The sequence below is a fragment of the Macaca fascicularis genome, chromosome 17 (genome assembly GCF_037993035.2).
Source record: "Macaca fascicularis isolate 582-1 chromosome 17, T2T-MFA8v1.1".
NCBI lineage: Eukaryota > Metazoa > Chordata > Mammalia > Primates > Cercopithecidae > Macaca > Macaca fascicularis.
The window spans coordinates 86750884-86774316 of NC_088391.1; the positions used below are offsets into that span (position 1 = coordinate 86750884).

At 37.0% G+C, this 23433-nt stretch overlaps 1 protein-coding gene across 10 annotated transcripts in view; it reads right to left on the minus strand.

The window, feature by feature from the left end:
• UGGT2 (UDP-glucose glycoprotein glucosyltransferase 2) overlaps positions 1 to 23433 on the minus strand; it is a 247137-nt gene that overhangs the window by 21898 nt on the left and 201806 nt on the right. For 8 of the 10 annotated variants that reach the window (XR_006693655.3, XR_012426465.1, XR_012426463.1 and 5 more), the window contains 2 exons: positions 19967 to 20083; positions 15859 to 15985 (listed from right to left, as the gene is read on the minus strand). Coding sequence is in view for 3 of the 10 variants with exons in the window: in XM_045377273.2 (XP_045233208.2) it covers positions 15859 to 15985; positions 19967 to 20083 (244 nt within the window). In the remaining 7 variants the exon portion in view is untranslated. Of the gene's footprint in view, positions 1 to 15858; positions 15986 to 19966; positions 20084 to 23433 lie in introns of those variants that run through there. The other 2 variants (XR_006693656.2, XM_045377275.2) reach the window with 2 other exon arrangements.

The following is a 23433-nucleotide window of genomic DNA, read 5'->3' on the forward strand; positions in this document are numbered from 1 at the left end:
AACTGACTCCAGAAGCTATATAAAGACTGAACAGCCAAATTTCCACAGAAGCAGAGAAAGCTGTCTACTCCCCTAAAAAGCCCCAGGTTCCACTGCTATGTAAACTGTTCCAGAGCACAAAAAAGGAATACAAAGCTCCTAATTATTTTCATGAAGTGGTGGTAACTTCGGCAACAAAAGAAAAATAAGTATTAAAACCTGAAAAAACTGCACAAAAGAGCACTACAGTTTTCATCTATGAATATTGATGCAAAAATACTTAGACATTAGAGAAAAGACTACCAGCACATATAAGAATAATAGGTCATGACCAAGTGAGGTTTATTCTTTTTTAAAATTTTTATTTCAATAGCTTTTGGGGTACAAGTGGTTTTCGGTTACTTGGATGAATTCTATAGTGGTGAATTCTCAGATTTTAGTGTACCCATCACCTGAGCAGTGTACATTGCATCCAATATGTAGTCTTTTATACCTCATTCCCTTTTCCCTCCCTGCCCCTCAAGCCCCCAAAGTCCATTGTATCACTGTACGTCTTTGTGTCCTCATAGTTTAGTCCTCACTTGTAAGTGAGAACATATGGTATTTGAGTTTCCATTCTGAAGTGACTTCACTTAGAATAATGGCCACCCAGTTGCTATAAAATACACTATTTTGTTCCTTATTATTATTTTCATTCCTTTAGTCCAGGGGATATATATACACCATGTTTTCTTTATCTACTCATTGGTTAAGGCATTTCAGTTGGTTCTTTGCAATTGTGAAATGTGTTGCTATAAACGTGTATGCATGTGTCTTTCTCATATAATGACTTCTTTTCCAGTGGGGAAGATACCCAGTAGTGGGATTTCTGTATTGAATGGTAGATCTACTTTTAGTTCTTTAAAGAGTCTCCATACTGTTTTCCATAGAGGTTGCGCTAATATACAGTCCCACCAGCAGTGTAAAAGTGTTCCCTTTTCACCATATCCATGCCAACATCTACTCATTTCTGACTTTTTCTTTATGGCCATTCTAACAGGAGTAAGGTGGTATCTCATTGTGGTTTTAACTTGTATTTTCCTGCTGAATAGTAATAATGGGCATTTTTTCATGTTTCTTGGCCACTTGAACATCATCTTTTGACAAATTTCTATTTATGTCCTTTGCTCACTTTTGATGGGATTTTTTTTTCTTGCTAATTTGAGTTTTTTGTAGATTCTGGATACTAGTCCTTTGTCAGATGCATAGTCACAAATATTTTCTCCCATTCTGTGGGTTGTAGGTTTAGTCTGATGATTATTTCTTTTGCCATGCAGAAGTTTTATAATTAGGTCCCATTTATTTATTTTGGTTGCATTTGCTTTTGGAGTCTTGGTCATGAAATCTTTGTCTATCAATGTCCAGAAGAGTTTTTCCAGTGTTATTGTCTAGAAATGTTTATGGTTACAGATAAACCATAAACATCTTGATCCATCTTGAGCTAATTTTTGTATAAGGTGAGAAATGGGGATGTGGTTTCATTCTTCTTTATGTGGCCTGCAAGTTTTCCCAGCACCATTTATTGAATAGGGTGACCTTGCCCCAGTTTGTTTTTTTATGCTTTGTCAAAGAACCAGTTGGCTGTAAGTACTTGGCTCCATTTCTGTGGTCTCTCTTCTGTTCCACTGGTCTACATGCCTATTTTTATACCAGCATCATGCTGTTTTAATAACTATAGCCTTGTCATAGAATTTGAAGTTTGGTGATGTGATGCTTCCAGATTTGTTCTTTTTGTTTAGGATTGCTTTAGCTATTCAGGCTCTTTTTTTGGTTCCATATGAATTTTAGGATTGTTTTTCCTAGTTCTGTGAAAAATGATATGGTATTTGGGTGTGAATTGCATTGAATCTGTAGATTGCATTGGGCAGTATAGTCATTTTCACAATATTGATTATTTCCACGGGATGTGTTTTCATTTGTGTCATCTATGATGATTTCTTTCAGCAGTTTTCCTTGTAGGGATCTTTTACCTCCTTGGTTAGGTATATGCCCAGGTATTTTCTTTGCAGCTGTTATAAAAGGGATTGACTTCTTGATTTGCTTCTTAGCTTGGTCATCCTTTGTGTATAGCAGTGCCACTGATTTGTGTGCAGTGACTTTGTAGCCTGAGACTTTACTGAATTAGTTTATCAGAACTAGGATTTTTTTGGATATGTCTTTAGGGTTTTCTAGGTAGATGGTCATATCACTGGTGAACAGCATTAGTTTGACTTCCTCTTTTCCACTTCGTATGTCCTTTATTTCTTTTGCTTGCCTAATTGCTCTGGCTAGGACTTCCAGTACTATGCTAATAGTTTGTGCATGTAAAGGTGTTCATAGCGGTCTTGAATGATCTTTTGTATTTCTGCAGTATTGGTTGTGAGTCTCTGGTTTCATTTCAAATTGAGCTTATTTGGATTTTCTCTCTTTTTGGTTAATCTCATTAATAGTCTATCAATTTTGTTTATCTTTTCAAAGAACCAGCTTTTTGTTTCATTTTTCTTTTTTGTTAGTTTCAATTTCATTTAGTTCTGCTCTGATCTTTGTTATTTATTTTCTTTCAATGACTTCGGGTTTAGTTGGTTCCTGTTTCTCTAGTTCCTTGAGGTGTGGCATTAGGTTGTCTATTTGTGCTCTTTCAGGCTTTCTGATGTAGGCATTTGATGCTATGACTTTTCCTCTTAGCACTGATTTTGTTGTATTCCAGAGGTTCTGATAACCTCTGTCACTATTACCATTCATTTCAAAGAATCTTTTGATTTCCATCTTGATTTTATTGTTAATCCCCAATTCATTCAGGAGCAGATTATTTAATTTCCATGCATTTGTATAGTGTTGACAGTTCCTTTGGGAGCTGATTTCTAATTTTATTCCACTGTTGTCTGAGAAGATACTTGATATGATCTCGACTTTCTTAAATTTATTGAGACTTGTTTTGTGGCCTATGTTGGAGAATGTTCCATGTGCTAAGAAGAATGTATATTCTGCAGTTGTTGGGCAGAATGTTCTGTAAATTTCTGTTAAGTCCATTTGTTTTAGGGTACAGCTTAAGTCCACTGTTTGTTGGCTTTCTGTCTCGATCTGTTTAGTGCTGTCAGTGGAGTACTTTTAAGTCCACCACTATTATTGTGTTGCTATTTTATTTCTTGGGTCTAGTAGTAACTGTTTTATAAATATGAGAGCGCCAGTGTTAGGTGCATATAGATTTAGTATTATAGTATCTTCTTGTTGGATTGATCCTTTTATCATTATATAATGACCTTGTCTTTTTTCACTGCTGATGCCTTAAAGTCTGTTTTGTCTGATATAAGAATAGCTACTCCTGCTTGCTTTGGTTTTCATTTGTGTAGCATATCTTTTCCATCCCTTTATCTTGAGTTTATATGAATTCTTATGTGTTAGGTAAGTCTCCTGAAGAAAGCAGATATTTCTATTGTGATTTTTAAATTCATTCTGCCATTCTATATCTTTTAATTGGAGCATTTAGGCCATTTACATTCAACGTTAATATTGAGATGTGGGGTACTGTTCTATTCATCAGTATCAGTTGTTGCCTAGATAAACTGTTGTTGTGTTATAGTTTTACAGGGCCTATGAGTTTTTTTTGTTTTTGTTTTTGCTTTCAAGAAGTCCTATTTTAGTGCATGTTGAACTTTTGTTTCGGGATTTATAACTTCTTTTAGCATTTCCTATAGTGCTGGTTCAGTAGTAGCAAATTCCCTGAGCATGTGTTTGTCTGAAAATGACTTCATTTCTCTTTCATTTATGAAAGGTTTTAGTTTTGCTGGATTTATTCATTTTGCTGGATACAAAATTCTTGACTAACAGTTATTCTGTTTAAGGAAGCTAAAGATAGGACCCCAATTCCCTTCTAGCTTATAAGGTTTCTGCTGAGAAGTGTGCTGTTAGTCAGATAGGTTTTCTCTTATAGATTATTTGATGCTTTTGTCTCGCAGCTCTTAGAATTCTTTCCTTCGTGTTGATTTTAGATACCTGACAACTGTGTGCTTCAGTGATGATCTTTTCGTAATGAAATTTCCAAGGAGTTCTTTGAGCTTCTTGTATTTGGATACTGAAATCTCTAGCAAGGCCAGGGATGTTTTCCTCAATTATTCCCCCAAATAAGTTTTCCAAATGTCTAGCCTTCTCTTCTTCCTCAGGAACACCAATTATTCTTAGGTTTGGCTGTTTTACATAATCCCATATTTCTTAAAGACCTTCTTCATTTCTTTTGATTCCTTTATATGTTTGTCTGATTGGGTTAATCAAAAGCCTGATCTTTGAGCTCTGAAATTCTTTTGTCTACGTGTTGTAGTCTATTGTTGAAACTTTCCATGGCATTTTATAGTTCCCTAAGTGTGTCTTTCATTTCCAGAAGTTCGGATTGATTTTTCTTTACATCTCTCTAGAAAATTTTTCATTCATATCCTGAATTTTAAAAAATTTATGTTGGTTTTCATCTTTCTGTGGTATCTCCTTGAGTAGCTTAATAATCTTCTAAATTCTTTATCTGGTATTTCAAAGATTACATCTTGGTTTGGATCCACTGCTGGAGAGACCGTATGATCTTTCTGGGGGTGTTACAGAACCTTGTTTTGTCATATTACCAGAATTACTTTTCTGGTTCCTTCTCATTTGGGTATACTATTTCCTCTAATTGTTCTTGAATTTATTTTTTGTTTGACTGTGTTTTTAATTTCTTCTTTCCCCCTCAAGAATGTGAGTTTAATGTTTATTATAGCTTAATTTGGTTATCTGTACTTTTGGGAGTGAAGACTCTATGAATTCCTCAGTTGTGGACAGTCTTTGTATCATGGTTTCCTCATATGGCTGTAGTAGTCATCATGTACTCAGTGTGTGGGCAAGTTTGCTATCTCCTATGGAATTGCAATGGCAGAGGTCTCTTGAAGCTTATCTCATTTCCCTGTGGTATGCACTTTTTAATTTAATTTTTCCCCAATATTTCATTTACTGAGTTGATGGTTCAGGCTTCAGGATAGGAGTGGTATCCCTGGGTAGGAACCTGTTGTAGGTAAAGCAGGTGGTAAATGTAATATCCAATGGTGGACAGAGGTCCTAGCCTTGATGAAGGTGGCTGAGGGAGCTCTCAGTTAGATGCAGTGAGGTCTTAACAAGGGGAAGAGAGAGAGCCACCTCAGCTTCCCTGCCAGGCCAAGCAGGAAAGCTATCCAACTCCCAGACTCACTCTTGTCCCAGTGGTCCAGCTATTCAGATATTTTTATCTGTAGGCATGTTGTGTTCTAAGGAGAGAGAAACTGTGACTCTGCCTCTTGTGTAAGCCTGAACCTGTGGGGGTACCTCTCCTGCGGCAATGCAGTCACCCTGAAGTGTTCCGGGAAGGCTGTCTACAGGTTCAGCCACACTGAGCTCCTGTGGGAGAAGCCCCAGCTGTGTCTGCAGTGGTGGACAAGGTGGGAAAAAGACCACTTCTCCAAGACCCTCCAAGAGCACCAAGTCTGCCTGACTGTTGGGGTAGAGCTGCAGACTTTTCCTGCTGAGCCTAGCACTGCAATTATGTCTCTGCTGAAAGAAACTCCCACCAGCAGAAAGATCTGGGACTCAAGGCCTGTCGTCTGAATTCTTTTGTCCTATAGGGTGTTCCCTTGATGTGGTGCTCTTCCCCTTACCCTGGGAGTAGGAGTCTTTGAGAACCAGACTACAGTGATTGCTATTGCTTTTCTGTGTCCAGCCAACCTGTGGTGCCAAGTGGAGTTTATTCTAGGAATACAAGGATGTTTCAATATTAGAAAAAAGGATTTGATATTAGGAAATGCATTAATATAGTTTAAAACATATAAAGTTATAGATTATAACTTATAAAACATAAACTACAAATATGTTATAGTTTACAATCTATAAGTTGAAAAATTATGGGTCACCTCTATTTCTGTTGAATAAGTTGATAAAATGCAACCAATTCAATATATCTTTGATAAAAATATTAAAACAGGAATCAATGGTTATTTCCTCAAGATGATAAGAATATTCTTCTTCAGTCCAACACTATTATCTTAATGGGGAAACATAGAAGGTTGGTCAACCACAGTAAAGAAAAAGGCCTACTACTACCACTTTATTATTTAACACTGTATTAGATGTATAAGTCAAAGTAAGTAAACAGACCAAAAAAAAAAGTGTGATGTACAATGATTAGAAAGGAAAAGGGAAAACCATCTTTATTTGGAGATAAGATATAGGTATTCCTGGAAAAACCCAAGAGAATAAGCTGAAACACTACTACAACCAATATAAAAATTCAGTATGATCATGGGAAATAAAAATCCATGTACAGAAAGTAGTCTTTTTATGTACAAGCAACCACCAGTAAGAAGATATTCTTCAAGAGAAAAATTCCATTTATAATAGTAGCAAAGAAAAGCTTAAACTATACATATATATAAGCTATATGATTAAAATATTATGATTCTTGAGGAAAACTGAACTTAAACATATAGAAAGACAACGTATTCTGAGACAGAATAGTTTTCATGAAGATGTCAATTCTCTCAAGTCAACTAATTAATGTAATCCTTTTTCTGACCATCCCACACAGCCCCCAAAGAAAAACACAGAAAATTTTCTGAAACTAAGTAAGTTTATTCTAAGGCTTGTATGGAAAAAAACAAAAACAAGAATACACAGAAAAACAACAAAAAAGAAGAGCAATAAGCAAAGGCTAGCCTTACGTGATTAAAACATAATATAAGTCCTTAATAACTAACGTGGTGTGTAATTGGCACATGTATAGACAGAGACCAATGTAAGGGAATAAAAAGGGTTAAACAAGACATCATAATATTGGAATTTAGTATATGATAAAGATGGCAATACACATGTGTGGAATAGAAATAAATTTCTTCCAGCATCAGGCAACAATCCTCCAGAAAAAAATGGGCAAATGACAAGAACAGGTGAAGAAATACTAATGGCCTTTAAATATATGACAAGATTCTTCACTCCACCCATGTTATGGGTTGAATTCATGTTTCAAAAATATGTGAATTTTGGTCCCCACAAAATTCACATGAATTTTAACTTCTGGTACCTCAAAAATGTGTCCTTATTTGGAGGCAGGATCTTTACAGAGGTAATCAAGTTAAAATGAGGTCATAAGGGTAGACCCTAATCCAAAATGACTGGTGTCCTAACTGAACAAGGACAGAGAATGTGAAGACAATGTGAAGAGATATAAGGAAAAGAAAGTCATTCACAAACCAAGGAGAGAGGTCTGTGTTAAATTCTTTCCTCGCAGTCCTCAGAAGGTATCAACCCTGTAGACACCTTCATCTTGGACTTCCAGAACTATGGACAATAAATGTCTGGTTTAAGCCAGCCAGTCTGTGGAACTGTGCTATAGCAGCCCTAGCAAACTAATATAATGCATAATAAGAGAAATGTAAGTTATAAAAGTTATACAATATCTGAAGCCATCCTTACAGAGTTAAAGAATTCTGGAAAGAAATATGGTTAACTATTAGGCAGCACTCTGACCCACATCTTTGTAACTGAAAGTTACTTAGCACTAGATACTGACCGTTTGCATCCCCACTGTTCTTGTGGATAGGATTTCTGACATCAGAATCATAAGGTTTTTAAGAATTGCCTAAGCAGATCCTGAGTTCCAGCAGAACAGCTGACACCAACCAGTTTGAAGACCCCCACAAAGTAACCAATTCAGCATGAGAATATCATTTCTTCATCTCCCTATACCACTACTTCGCCTTAACACTCTTTGACCAATCAATGCTTTCCATACTCTGACCCCTTCCAAAACCCTTAAAAATCACTCGTCACAAACTGCTCAGGGACACAGACTTGAGTTTTCTTTCTGTTTCCTCATCTGACAGCCCTATGATTAAACCTCTTTCTCTGCTGCAACCCAGTGTCTCAGCATATTGACATGCTGTGTGCATTGGGCAATGAACCTATTATGGTTATAAATCCTCAAAAATAGTTGCTTCTCTAGGTTTAAGTAAAAGAGGACTTCCAATTTTATTCTTATACTTCCATGCTGTTCTAATGTTTATAGTGTACATGTCTTGCATTTGTAATTAAAAGTTAAGTTAAAAACAATCGGTCTTTTTCGGGGAGGTTCCAAGATGGCCGAATAGGAAAAGCTGCAGTCTACAGCTCCCAGCATGAGCAATGCAGAAGATGGGTGATTTCTGCATTTCCAAACGAGGTACTGGGTTCATCTCACTGGGGCTTGTCGGACAGTGGTTGCAGGACAGTGGGTGCAGCCCACGGACTGTGAGCTGAAGTAGAGCGAGGCATCGCCTCATCCGGGAAGCACGAGGGGTCAGGGAATTCCCCTTCCTAGCCAAGGGAAGCCGTGATAGATGGCACCTGGAAAATCAGGTCACTCCCACCCAAATACTGCACTTTTCCAACGGTCTTAGCAAATGGCACACCAGGAGATTACATCCTGCGCTTGGCACGGAGGGTCCCACGCCCACGAAGCCTCACTCACTGCTAGCACAGCAGTCTGAGATCAAACTGTAAGGCGGCAGCAAGGCTGGGGGAGGGACACCCGCCATTGCTGAGGCTGAAGTAGGTAAACAAAGTGGCTGGGAAGCTCGAATTGAGTGGAGCCCACTGCAGCTCAAGGAAGCCTGCCTGCCTCTGTAGACTTCACCTCTGGGGGCAAGGCTAAGCTGAACAAAAGGCAGCAGAAACTTCTGTAGACTTAAAACTCCTTGTCTGACAGCTTTGAAGAGTAGTGGTACTCCCAGCATGGAGATTGAGATCTGAGAACGAACAGACTGCCTCCTCACGTGGGAATCTGACCCCTGAGTAGTCTAACTGGGAGGCACTTCCCAGCAGGGGCCGACTGACACGTTATACAGCTGGGTGCCCCTCTGAGATGAAGCTTCCGGAGGAACAATCAGGCAGCAACATTTGCCATTCTGCAATATTTGTGGTTCTGCAGCCTCCACTGGTGATACCCAGGCAAACAGGGTCTGGAGTGGATCTCCAGCAAAATCCAACAGACCTGCAGCTGAGGGTCCTGACTGTTAGAAGGAAAACTAACAAACAGAAAGAACAGCCACACCAAAACCCCATCTGTACGTCACCATCATCAAAGACCAAAGGTAGATAAAACCACAAAGATGGGGGGAAACCAGAGCAGAAAAGCTGAAAATTTTAAAAATCAGAGTGCCTCTTCTCCTCCAAGAAACGCAGATCCTTGCCAGCAACAGAAAAAAGCTGGACAAAGAATGACTTTGATGAGTTGAGAAGAGAGGGCTTCAGAAGATTGGTAATAATAAATTTCTCCGAGCTAAAGGAGTATGTTCGAACCCATTGCAAAAAAGCTAAAAACCCTGAAAAAAGATTGGACGAATGGCTAACTAAACAGCATAGAGAAGACTTTAAATGACATGATGGAGCTGATAACCATGGCACGAGAACTACGTGAGGAATGAACAAGCTTCAGTAGCCAATTGGATCAACTGGAAGAAAGGGTATCAGTGACTGAAGATCAAATGGATGAAATGAAGCAAGAAGAGAAGTTTAGAAAAAAGAGTAAAAACAAACGAACAAAGCCTCCAAGAAATATGGGACTACATGAAAAGACCAAATCTACATCTGATTGCTGTACCTGAAAGTGATGGGGAGAATGGAACCAAGTTGGAAAACACTCTTCAGGATATTATCCAGGAGAACTTCCCTAACCTAGCAAGGCAGGTCAACATTCAAATTCAGGAAATACTGAGAATGCCACAAAGATACTCCTCGAGAAGAGCAACTCCAAGACACATAATTGTCAGATTCACCAAAGTCGAAATGAAGGAAACAATGTTAAGGGCAGCCAGAGAGAAAGGTTGGGTTACCCACAAAGGGAAGCCCATCAGACTAACTGCAGATCTCTCGGCAGAAACTCTACAAGCCAGAAGAGAGTGGGGGCCAATATTCAACATTCTTAAAGGAAAGAATTTTCAACCCAGAATTTCATATCCAGCCAAACTAAGCTTCATAAGTGAAGAAGAAATAAAATCCTTTACAGACAAGCAAATGCTGAGAGATTCTGTGACCACCAGGCCTGCCTTACAAGAGCTCCCAAAGGAAGCACTAAACATGGAAAGGAACTACCAGTACCAGCCACTGCAAAAATAAGCCAAATTGTAAAGACCATCGATACTAGGAAGAAACTGCATCAACTAACGAGGAAAATAACTAGTTGACATCATAATGACAGGATCAAATTTACACATAACAATATTAACCTTAAATGTAAATGGGCTAAATGCTCCAATTAAAAGACACAGACTGGCAAATTGGATAGAGTCAAGACTCATCAGTGTGCTGTATTCAGGAGACCCATTTCATGTGCAGAGACACACATAGGCTCAAAATAAAGGGATAGAGGAAGATCTACCAAGCAAATGGAAAACAAAAAAAATGCAGGGGTTGCAATCTTAGTCTCTGATAAAATAGACTTTAAACCAACAAAGATCAAAAGAGACAAGAAGGCCATTACATAATGATAAAGGGATCAATTCAACAAGAAGAGCTAACTATCCTAAATATATATGCACCCAATACAGGAGCACCCAGATTCATAAAGCAAGTCCTCAGAGTCCTACAAAGAGACTTAGACTCCCACACAATAATAATGGGAGACTTTAACACACCACTGTCAACATTAGACAGACCAACGAGACAGAAAGTTAACAAGGATATTCAGGTATTGAACTCAGCTCTGCACCAAGCAGACCTAGTAGACATCTACAGAACTCTCCACCCCAAATCAACAGAATATACATTCTTCTCAGCACCACATCACACTTATTCCAAAATTGACTACATAGTTGGAAGTAAGGCACTCCTCAGCAAATGTAAAAGAACAGAAATTATAACAAACTGTCTCTCAGACTAGTTCAATCAAATTAGAACTCAAACTGACTCGAAACTGCTCAACTACATGGAAACTGAACAACCTGCTCCTGAATGACTACTGGGTACATAACAAAATGAAGGCAGAAATAAAGATGTTCTTTGAAACCAATGAGAACAAAGACACAACATACCAGAATCTCTGGGACACATTTAAATCAGTGTGTAGAGGGAAATTTATAGCACTAAATGCCCACAAGAGAAAGCAGGAAAGATCTGAAATTGACACCCTAACATCACAATTAAAAGAACTAGAGAAGCAAGAGCAAACACATTCAAAAGCTAGCAGAAGGCAAGAAATAAGATCAGAGCAGAACTGAAGGAGATAGAGACACAAAAAACCCTTCAAAAAATCAATGAATTCAGGAGCTGGTTTTTTGAAAAGATCAACAAAATTGTTAGATGGCTAGCAAGACCAATAAAGAAGAAAAGAGAGAAGAATCAAACAGATGCAATAAAAAATGATAAAGGGGTATCACCACCGCTCCCACAGAGATACAAACTACCATCAGAGAATACTATAAACACCTCTACGCAAATAAACTAGAAAATCTAGAAGAAATGGATAAATTCCTGGACACATACACTCTCCCAACACTAAACCAGGAAGAAGTTGAATCCCTGAATAGATCAGTAACAGGCTCTGAAATTGAGGCAATAATTAATAGCCTACCAACTAAAAAAAGTCCAGGATCAGACAGATTCACAGCTGTATTCTACCAGAGGTACAAAGAAGAGCTGGAACCATTCCTTCTGAAACTATTCCAATCAATAGAAAAAGAGGGAATCCTCCCTAACTCATTTTATGAGACCAGCATCATCCAGATACCAAAGCCTGGCAGAGTCACAACAAAAAAGAGAATTTTAAACCAATATTCCTGATGAACATTGATGCAAAAATCCTCAATAAAATACTGGCAAACCGAATCCAGCAGCACATCAAAAAGCTTATCCACCATGATCAAATGGGCTTCATCCCTGGGATGCAAGGCTGGTTCAACATATGCAAGTCAATAAACATAATCTATCATATAAACAGAACCAAAGACAAAAACTACATGATTATCTCAATAGATGCAGAGAAGGCCTTTGATAAAATTCAACAGCCCTTCATGCTAAAAACTCTCAATAAATTAGGTATTGATGGGACGTATCTCAAAATAATAAGAGCTATTTATCACAACCCACAGCCAATATCATACCGAATGAGCAAAAACTGGAAGCACTCCCTTTGAAAACTGGCACAAGACAGGGATGCCCTCTCTCACCACTCCTATTCAACATAGTGTTGGAAGTTCTGGCCAGGGCAATCAGGTAGGAGAAAGAAAGTGTATTCAATTAGGAAAAGAGGAAGTCAAATTGTCCCTGTTTGCAGATGACATGATTGTATATTCAGAAAACCCCACTGTCTCAGCCCAAAATCTCCTTAAGCAGATAAGCAACTTCAGCAAAGTCTCAGGATACAAAATCAACGTGCAAAAATCACATGCATTCCTATACACCAACAGACAGAGAGCCAAATCATGAGTGAACTCCCATTCACAATTGCTTCAAAGAAAATAAAATACCTAGGAAAGCAACTTACAAGGGATGTGAAGGACCTCTTCAAGGAAAATTACAAGCCACTGCTCAACGAAATAAAAGAGGACACAAACAAATGGAAGAATATTCCATGCTCATGGATAGGAAGAATCAATATTGTGAAAATGGCCATACTGCCCAAGGTAATTTATAGATTCGGTGCCATCCCCATCAAGCTACCAATGACTTTCTTCACAGAATTGGAAAAAACTACTTTAAAGTTGATGTGGAACCAAAAAGGAGCCTTCATTGCCAAGACAATCCTACGCAAAAATAACAAAGCTAGAGGCATCATGCTACCTGACTTCAAACTATACTACAAGGCTACAGTAACCAAAACAACATGGTACTGGTACCAATACAGAGATACAGACCAATGGAACAGAACAGAGCCCTCAGAAATAATACCACACATCTACAACCATCTGATCTTTGACAAACCTGACAAAAACAAGAAATGGGGAAAGGATTCCCTATTTAATAAATGGTGCTGGGAAAACTGGCTAGCCATATGTAGAAAGCTGAAACTGGATCCCTTCCTCACACCTTATACAAAAATTAATTCAAGATGGATTAAAGACTTAAATGTCAGACCTAAAACCATAAAAACTGTAGAGGAAAACCTAGGCAATACCATTCAGGACACAAGCATGGGCAAGCACCTCATGTCTAAAACACCAAAAGCAACAGCAACAAAAGCAAAAATTGAGAAATGAGATCTAAACTAAAGAGCTTCTGCACAGCAAAAGAAACTACCATCAGCATGAACAGGCAATCTACAGAATGGGAGAAAATTTTTGCAATCTACCCATCTGACAAAGGGCTAATATCCAGAATCTACAAAGAACTTAAACAAATTTACAAGAAAAAATCAAAGAACCCCATCAAAAAGTGGGCAAAGGATATGAACAGATACTTTTCAAAAACAGACATTTATGCAGCCAACAGACACATGAAAAAATGCTCATCATCACTGGCCATCAGAGAAATGCAAATCAAAACCACAATGAGATACCATCTCACACCAGTTAAAATGGCGATCATCAAAAAGTCAGGAACAACAGGTGCTGGAGAGCATGTGGAGAAATAGGAACACTTTTACACTGTTGGTGGGACTGTAAATTAGTTCAACCATTGTGGAAAGCAGTGTGGTGATTCCTCAAGCATCTAGAACTAGAAATACTATTTGACTCAGTCATCCCATTACTGGGTATACACCCAAAGGATTACAAATCATGCTGCTATAAAGACACAGGCACATGTATGTTTATTGCGGCACTATTCACAATAACGAAGACTTGGAACCAACCCAAATGTCCACCAATGATAGACTGGATTAAGAAAATGTGGCACATATACACCATGGAATACTATGCAGTCATAAAAAAGGATGAGTTCATGTCCTTTGTAGGGACATGGATGAAGCTGGAAACCATCATTCTCAGCAAACTATCGTAAAGATAGAAAACCAACCACCACATGTTCTCACTCACAGGTGGGAAGTTAACAATGAGAACACTTGGACACAGATGGGGAACACCACACATTGGGGCCTGTTGTGGGGTGGGGGTAGGGAGTGGGATAACATTAGGAGATATACCCAATGTAAATGACGAGTTAATGGGTGCAGCACACTAACATGGCACATTTATACATATGTAACAAATCTGCACATTGTGTACATGTACCCTAGAACTTAAAGTATAATAATAATTAAAAAAAAACTCTTCTGTAAAACTTCTCTCCCTTATTTATGTACATATCTATACACAAACACATACATACAAACTTATGATTTTTCTTTAATGGAAATGAGTTCAATTATATTATAAATATTGCTCTATAACCTATTTTTTAACTTAAAAATATGCTGGCAGGACAAATACATTTACCTTGTTTGTATTGAAAGGCTACACTATATTTCATTTTTTGTATCAATGTTTATGTAACCAATTGTCTATTGATGGACAGATTATTTCTATTTCATTGTTAAAAATAATGCTATAATAAACATACCAATAAAGACATCATTTTTCTTAAGTTTGCTAAAGTGAATTGCTGAGTCAAAGGGTATATACATTTTAAATTTTTATACATATAAAATTTCCTTAACTTATACAGCTACTATATATACTTATATAAAAATGCTAACTTTCCAACATTCTCACCAATGCTCATTAATATTAACCATTAACTCTTTCCCAATTTGATAAAAGAAACAGTTATATATAAGAAAAAACGTTTTCTGTTGAGGTAATTTTCCTTTCTTCCTTCTTTCTGTTTTCTTTCCTTCTCTCCCTCCTCCCTTTGTCATTCAATTTCTCCCCCTTTAAAAAGAATTGTATCATACCACTTACAGAATAATTTTTTCCTTCTGAATAGAAATAGTATCTTTATACTAAATTATTATATATACATCGGTGTGTTTTAAATAATGAACTTTTTGAACACACCAATAAAACTTTGTTTTTAAAGGAAAACTTTTGTTTTAAAAGTCAAGATGAAACAATTTCACATTTATATGAGAAAGTTTATATATAATCATTTCGGCTTCCCTAAACAGTAAAGCTGAGGAAAATGAGAACTGTATTCTGAACCACTGCAAAGAATTATTGAGAGTATTAGCCAATAATGTAGTGAAAGTCTCTAACACACTGACCCGAACACAATAGGAGTTCGGGGGGTTTTTAAAGAAAGAGTAAAGAATAGGGAGTCACAGGCAGCACTGATAGGGAAAGAGAATTACAGGACAATCAAGAAGTTTATATCAGCTTTAAAAAATAAATTCAGCACATTTATTGAACACTTATGTACGGCAATGAAATGCCAAAGTAACCACAGTTTTTTTCATAAAAGGAATTGAAGCAAATCTAATCCAAGTCATTCTCCACCCATGACTAAGGATACTGGAACCATGAACATGTGGGGAAACCTGTGTTATATATGAGATTAATTTCAGAGACAGGAAGTGATATTTTTAGTAGGCTATGCAAGGCTTTTATTAATTTTTAGGACTTGCTCAAATTTTCACATTTAGGAAATTCAGTGCAACCTTAAAGACAAACACTCCTTTTACTTTTATTTTTCACCTCTATCTTGTGTCAGGAGACTAATGTTACACTACCTATCTATACAGAGATATTAGCGATATTAGCTGAAGCTGTATCCATGGGGAAACAGATTATCTATGTTTTAAACTTGTAAGCTTAGTCTACACAAAAATACACCTTTAAATTATGCCACAGACTTTCTTAAAGACATTCTTAATCATTTGATAAATTCATTAGGAAATTAGTCTGTAGTCTATTCTAATCTCATTAATGCAACACATGGTTCAGACATCACAACAGGTTGATGACTTACTTGTATCTTGCTTCTTGTTTTCAAGATGATCTAACAGTTGTCTTATCTCAGCATCATACTCCACCCATTCTGGGACAATTCTGGCAGCAGCTTTTAGTTTGGGTTCTTTTGTTTTGGGATTATTGCACTAAAAGTTTAAGTAAATTTTGTTAATGAAAGACCATGCTCCTGGAAACATAAGGACAATGTTGTGTCACTAGGGCAAACAAAATACATTTTATAAAAAGCAGAGTCCTACTAAGTACTGGAAGTTTAATACACACAGGATCAAGTAAAATGACATATCACAACTTAGTATGTAATAATTACTTAATACAAACAGCTCAATCAGAAATTTAAGTAAAAATTGTTGAAAGACATTCTGACGACTCGTAAGAGTTGTCAAAAGAATTAGGTAAAATGTTTTGACAAAGGATCTAATTACATTACCACTAAGTAAAAGAACATAGCAGACTAGTGTGCTTTGTAGGCACAGTAGAAAAACATGGAAAAGGCATCTCAGTTCTCAGGGATCCAACTCCATATTTACTAATAGTAGGATCTGTATAGATCACATAATTATGTGTGTGTGTAGGGTGTGTATCTTAATTTATTCAACTGCAAAAAAAAAATTAAAATAAGAAAATCTCTAAGGTTCCATCAATATACAATCAGTTTAAACTACTGAGTACTACTATAGAGTTTCTTGGGAAATTAAAGTTAAAAAGCAAAAATTACAGAAGGTTGATAAGAATCTGACACACTATGTATCTGAAGGTACAGCTGATAGGATCTGCTGACATACTGGGCATGAGCTGTAAGTAAAGAGAGGCATCAAAGAAAGACAAAGCCACCAGTACCTTTGGCTTGAGCAGTATAAAGAATGGATTGCCATTTGCTGAGACAGAAGACAACGGGAGCAGTAAAAACTTCATCAAGTTATAAAGGAAGCCCATTAACTATTTACAAAGAATTAAGGCAGGAAGCAACTTGAAGCTCACTTCTGGTGACATTTTCTCCACTTGCTTTCCTCTTATTTCTTAGGGGAAAGCTATGAGTCATGAGCCATGAGCCTGTTGTCTTAACCCTTTCTCAGTTGATTCATTATGGATTTCTTTTCCATAGTGACATATTCCTGAGGTAAGCGGAAAAAACAATTTTCTTTACAGAAATTAACTTTATAGGCAATGTCTTCTATATGGTGAAGATAATGGGACTAACACTTTTTAAAATTCTGTCAAACTATTAAAAAAATAAAAATACTATATTTTCTTTAGCTTTTTGTACTACAATGGGTTGTGTGTGTGTATGTGTGTGCACGTGCATACACGCTATAAACTTTATTAGTGGTTCTTAACTGGGTAATCATGCCCCTCGGGGAGCTTTGGCAAAGTCTGGAGAAAATTTGTGATGGCTGGGCAGTGGTGGGGTGCTTCTGCCATCTAGTGGATAGGGGCCAGAAATGCTGCTGAATACCCTGCAATGCACAGGAAAACCCATAACAAAGAATTCTCCACTCCTCAATGCCAATAGTACTGAGGCTGAAAAACTCTGGTTGAAATGGAAAGTTGAGAGAGTATAATGACATTCACAAACATTTTCATTCCCACCTTCAATATTATTAATCATGTTCTTTTCTTCTGTTAGGTCATTTCCTTGGGAATTTTCTGCATTCTCTTTTCTCCTCCATGAAGAATAGCATGTTCTCTCATTCTACTCTTACTGTTTCTATGAGGGAGACAGGCTGAACACCAAAATTTGTGCCAATTCTCCTTTTCCTGGGTATTGCTATTGCTAGGAAGTAGCTGTCCACTCAGGAATGACATTTCTCAGCTCCTGTTACAGCTAGATTTGGCCACATGACCACTCCCACCAAGCGGTCATGTCTTTAGGATCCAAGATATGTTCTTCACATTTTTTCCCCCTTCCCTCCAGATTGGCACTATCCAATAGAAATACAATGAAAACCACATATATAATTTGTGGGTTTTTTTTCACTAGAAAAATACTAAATTTTTCTAGTAGCCATGTATAAAAATGTAAGAGGAATAGGTGAAATAACTTTTAATACCATATTTTATTTAACCCAATATATCCAAAATACTAAGTCAATATGTAATCAGTACAAAAATTAGTAATGAGATATATGTTATTTCCATTGTATTGAATCTTCAAAATCTGTTGTGTACTTTATACCTTACAGCACATCTCAATTCAGAATAGCAACATGTTAAGGGCTCAACAGCCACATAAGGCAAGCGGCTACTGCACTAGAAGGAGCAGTCACAGGTGGACAAAAAGTACTCCCTGAGACATGGCACACAGGAGGGCTACTCACTGATGGAGATATCCACTTAGGTCTGTTGCTGGAATGAGTATAAAGCCACTGAAATTTGGGGGTTTGTTATGGTAGCTCATGTTAGTCTAAGTACTAAAGATCCCAAAGTGACCTATATCACTACTGTATGAGTCACAACAGAACCATAACAACATATTAGTAGTTATGTTCAATAATGTTCTTGGCCTCTCTTTATGAAATTCCCTTGCTTACCTCTTAAAAATGCCATTTTACTTGTTTCTGCTATGTTCTGCCACCTATGATTACATTCTAACATGCTGGCATGCTACTTTTAAAATATGTATTTCTATACATGTCTGAAAAAGTTTCTATATTTTGTTTTCCTGCCCTGTTTTGTTCAAAATTATATGAATTCTAACATTCTAATAGCTTATTTGTCAGTGAAGATCTTGTAAACAATTTTCTACACTTAGCACATTAAAAACAATATGGTAGGAAAAAAACTTATTATAACTACTAAAGACAAGATAGTATTGGAATATAAGATCTAAATGGACAACAAATAAATTAGTTTGAAATATTTTATGTTTAGGAGAGTCAAACTGCACAGCATAAACTGCTTTAAATGAAAAATCTAAGAAAAATAATCTCTTACAAATAAGTAAGAAAAAAAGCATGTATGATATATTTTAAGTAGACAAAATTGTCTTGTTTGCCTTTATTTGGGGGAAAATATTGGCAGGATAACTAAACTGAAGACATGTCAAGATGATAGCTAATCCATGAACATTTTCAGCTAGCTCTCAGCCTTTTTTTTTTTCTTTTGGAGACGGAGTTTTGCTCTTTTCTCCAGGCTGGAGTGCAGTGGTGCGATCTCGGCTCTCTGCAACCTCTGCCTCCCAGGTTCAAGCGATTCTCTTGCCTCGGCCTTTCGAGCAGCTGGGACTACAGTGTGTGCCACCATGCCCAGCTAATTTTTTTGTAATTTTAGTAGAGATGGGGTTTCATCATGGTGGCCAGGCTGGTCTCGAACCCTGACCTCAGGTGATCCACCTGCCTTGGCCTCCCAGAGTGCAGGGATCACAGGCGTGAGCCACAGTGCCCGGCCCTCTCAATCTTTTTTTTCAAAAATCCTTTTGCAGAAAAGAGTTAATACAGAAAGCCTGAAATTGCTATTCTTAGAAAGCCCTGCTTGTAAGGTTGGCTCCTCGCTGGCATCTGGGAACATAGAGTTTAGGATGATTCCCACCATTCCTTTACAAGAGTAACTCACTGTGTCTAAATTATCTGTGCAAAGATGTTTATGCTAAACACCTGCTTTTCTTCTGAGTGATGGCAATTTTGGTGTGTCTCAGGCAGACAGTGCTATATGGTCACCAGGCCCCAATAAAATCCCTGGATATTGGGGTTTCTAATAAACATCCTTAGTAGGTAATACTTAACATGGGTTGGGGAATCTCTTATTGCTTGAGGAATGAGGCTTGTCCCATGTGACATCACAGAGAAAGGACTCTTGGAATCTTGCACCTGATTTTCTCTTTTCCCTTTGCTGACTTTGCCTTATATCTTTTCACTGTGATAAATCATAGCCATGAATATGATTATACTGGGCATCTTATGAATCTTCTTAGTGAATCATCAAACCTCAGGGTGGTCTTGGGGTCCCCCAAAATAGCCCTATACTTGCCAACCTAAGTAAATGTCTAATAGACTGAGCAGCAGCAGAAGTGAAGTAATATGTGTGCCACTCCATTTGTAAACAGAAAGAAAATATTTCTATTTAAATATTTCCATATCTGTTTACATACAAATGAAAACAAAGACACTCACCAGATCAATTGTTTTGGCTCTTTGTTTGGATTCATCATCACACCAGGTTTCACACCACAGCCAGTCTTGAGGAAGAGACTTAATGGCAACTTGGTAAATCATATCATTGGGGAGATCCTACAGAAAAGTGTGATTTAATCATAGAGGCATAAAATTTAGAGTCAGAAGGAAAGAAGCTGAATGAAGAAGACATCATTTAGACTGTAAACAGATCGTAAAACACATGCGAATCTGAGATTTCTCTATACTTTCAAGCTTAAAATACCTAAGGTGATCCAATCACCTTGTGTTATGAATGAATTCATGCACTGGAATATACCTACATCTCTCCTAGACTCTACACCTGAGAACAAGGATGAAGATGGAGGCATATAAACCTACCATTCAATAGTCCCCACAATGGACAGCCTCACTACCTCTATCTGCCTCTATTTCCTCACATTACACCTACAATTGCTGTTCATATCGGTCACCACCATGTTCTATGGATTCTGAGGGGAACTTTCATCTCCCCATTGTAAACTGCAATCCATGAATATTTTTCCATTTCTGTATGCTCAGAGCTCTCTAAGTAAAGATTGCTGGCATCCGGGTTAATGGATGTTTGACTGGCAAACTAGCCTAGTAAGTTAGAGACCTTTGGAGAGAATCGGATAAATCTTCCCCAGAGATATTTGTTTATATTCCAGGGGTAGAGTCCTTCCCTTCCTTTCTCTAGAGAAGATCTGCTTATATTCAAGAGCGAAGGCATGTTCCTCTCTCTCCAAGAGTATGAAGGGTACTTGTGCTGGTTGTCCTACATAAGCTCCAAGATTCGCAATTTTAAGGTTCTTCTCTCAACATTTCTATTAAACATCACACTGAAATTCCTAGCAAATGCAGTAAGACAAGAAAAGGAAAATGTATATAGATTGGGAAGGGGAAAAAACCTGTTATTGTTTGTGATAACAGAATTGTTTATGCAGAAAATCCCAAGAATCAAGGGAAAAACCTTCTGAAACTGATAAGCAATTTTAGCAATGTTACAAGATACAAAGTTAAAATACAAAAGTTAACTGCTTTTCTATATACCAGCAATGAACAAATAATTTGAAATTTAAGAAAACACACCATTTAAATTAGCACCCAAAAAGAGAAATACTTAAATATAAATCTAATAAAATATGTTCCTCAACAAAATGAAAACTACAAAATTCTGAGGAAAGAAATCAAAGAACACTGAAATACATGAAGAGATATTCTATGTTCACTCATAGGAAGACTCCATAGTCAAGATATAAATTCTTCCCAGATTTATCTACAGACTTAATACAATCCCAATCAAAGGCTTAGCAAGTTACTTTGTGGAGATTGACCAAATGATTCTAAAGTTTGGGGAAAAAGGAAAAGATCTAGAATATCCAACACAATATTGAAGAATAAAGTCAGAGGGCTAACACTACCAGACTTGAAGTCTTACTATAAAGTTACAGTAATCAAAACAGTGTGGTATTGGCAAAATAAGAGATAAATTCATAATGGAACACAATAAAGAGCCCAGAAATAGAAAATTACCCATACTTTCTGCTTTTTATTTTTTTTTGAAACCTAAGACTGCTCTAAAAAAATAAAGTCCATGAATCAAAGAAAGAAAAACCTTAACTGTTCCTTCTGACCTCCTAGTTCCTTGGAATCCCTTCCTTAAATAACCTGGCCTATCATATTACCTAACCCAATAACTCAAAGGGTTATATACCAGACCAAGTCTTCTATACTTTCAATTTCATGGTGCTACTCTCTGACCACCTCTTGATTTTTGGTTCACTCCACTGAGTACTCAGATATCAATATCATTTGACTCCCTGGAACCTCCAATCAACTGATTCTACCACTATTTCATTGTTCCTCATTCCGTGATGTATTCACCCCTATATAGTTATTCTTTTGAATATACTCTCAACTATCTTATTCTTCTCTCACTTACTTGTACTTTCTTGACAGTTATAGTCCTGATTAAATCTCAATCTCTGTACCTATTCTCATGGAACTCAACATGGCTGAGTTCCATGAGTAGAGGACACACACACACTACCCCCTATGCTGACTGTTTTTTCATTTTAACCTCATGAATATAAATCTTAGGGGAACCTTAATTCTGTCAGTTATATATATGGGTCTACTCTGTTGTCACTTAGCTGATCTTTAGCTGATTATTTCACACACTGTCCTCATATCCTCCCCTAACCTCCATGTACCTAATAATCTACTTTCTGTCTCTATGAGTTTGTCTAGTCTGGACATATCACATAAGTATAATTATACATTATAAGGTTTTTGTGTCTGGCTTCTGTCAGCACAATGTTCTCAAGCTTCATCCATTCTATGACATATTTCAGTACTTCAATCCTTTTTACAGCCAAATAATATTCCATTGTATGAATTTACAACATTTGGCTTATTCATTTGTCAACTGATGGGCATTTGGGTTGTTTCCATTTTCCAGCTGTTATAAACAATGCTTCTATAAACATTTGTATAAGTTTTTGTTTGGACACATTTTCAACTCTCTTGGGTATATACCTAGGAGTGGAACTGCTGGGTCATATGTTAACACTGTTTAACATCTTGATACACTATTCTTGATACACTTGATACACTATTCTACATTCCAAATAGGAACGTATCATGGTTCCGTTTGCTCCATATCCTTGTCCACTCTTGTTATTGTTGATCTTTTTTATTATAGCTATCATAGTGAGTATGAAGTTGTATCTTATTGTGGTTTTGATTTGCTATTCCTAATGACCAATGGCACTGAGCATCTTTTCATGTGTTTATTGGACATTTGTGTATCACAGAAGATACATCAATGGCTAGTAAGCACATACAATGTCTACTTACACAGACATATTTCAAACTTAAGTCTATTTAAATAGAAATATTTCATATTTAAATGGCATTTAAATAGACATACTAAAGTCTCTAAATAGACACATTTAAGTCTCTATTTAGACTTAAACATACAACCTAATATCACAAAAACTCTAGAAGAAAACCTAAGCTATACCATTCAGGACAGAGGCATGGGCAAAGACTTCATGACTAAAATACCAAAAGCAATCGCAATAAAAGCAAAAATTGAGAAATGAGATCTAATTAAACTAAAGAGCTTCTGCACAGCAAAAGAAACTATTATCAGAGTGAACAGACAACCTACAGAATGGGCGAAAATTTTTGCAATCTATCCATCCGACAAAGGGCTAATATCCAGAATCTACAAGGAACTTAAACAAATTTACAAGAAAAAAACAAACAACCCCATCAAAAAGTGGGCAAAGAATATGGACAGACGCTTCTCAAAAGAAGACACTTATGCAGCCAACAGGTATATACCCAAAGGATTATAAATCATGAAATAAAGCTCATCATCACTGGTCATTAGAGAAATGCAAATCAAAACCACAATGAGATACCATCTCACGCCAGTT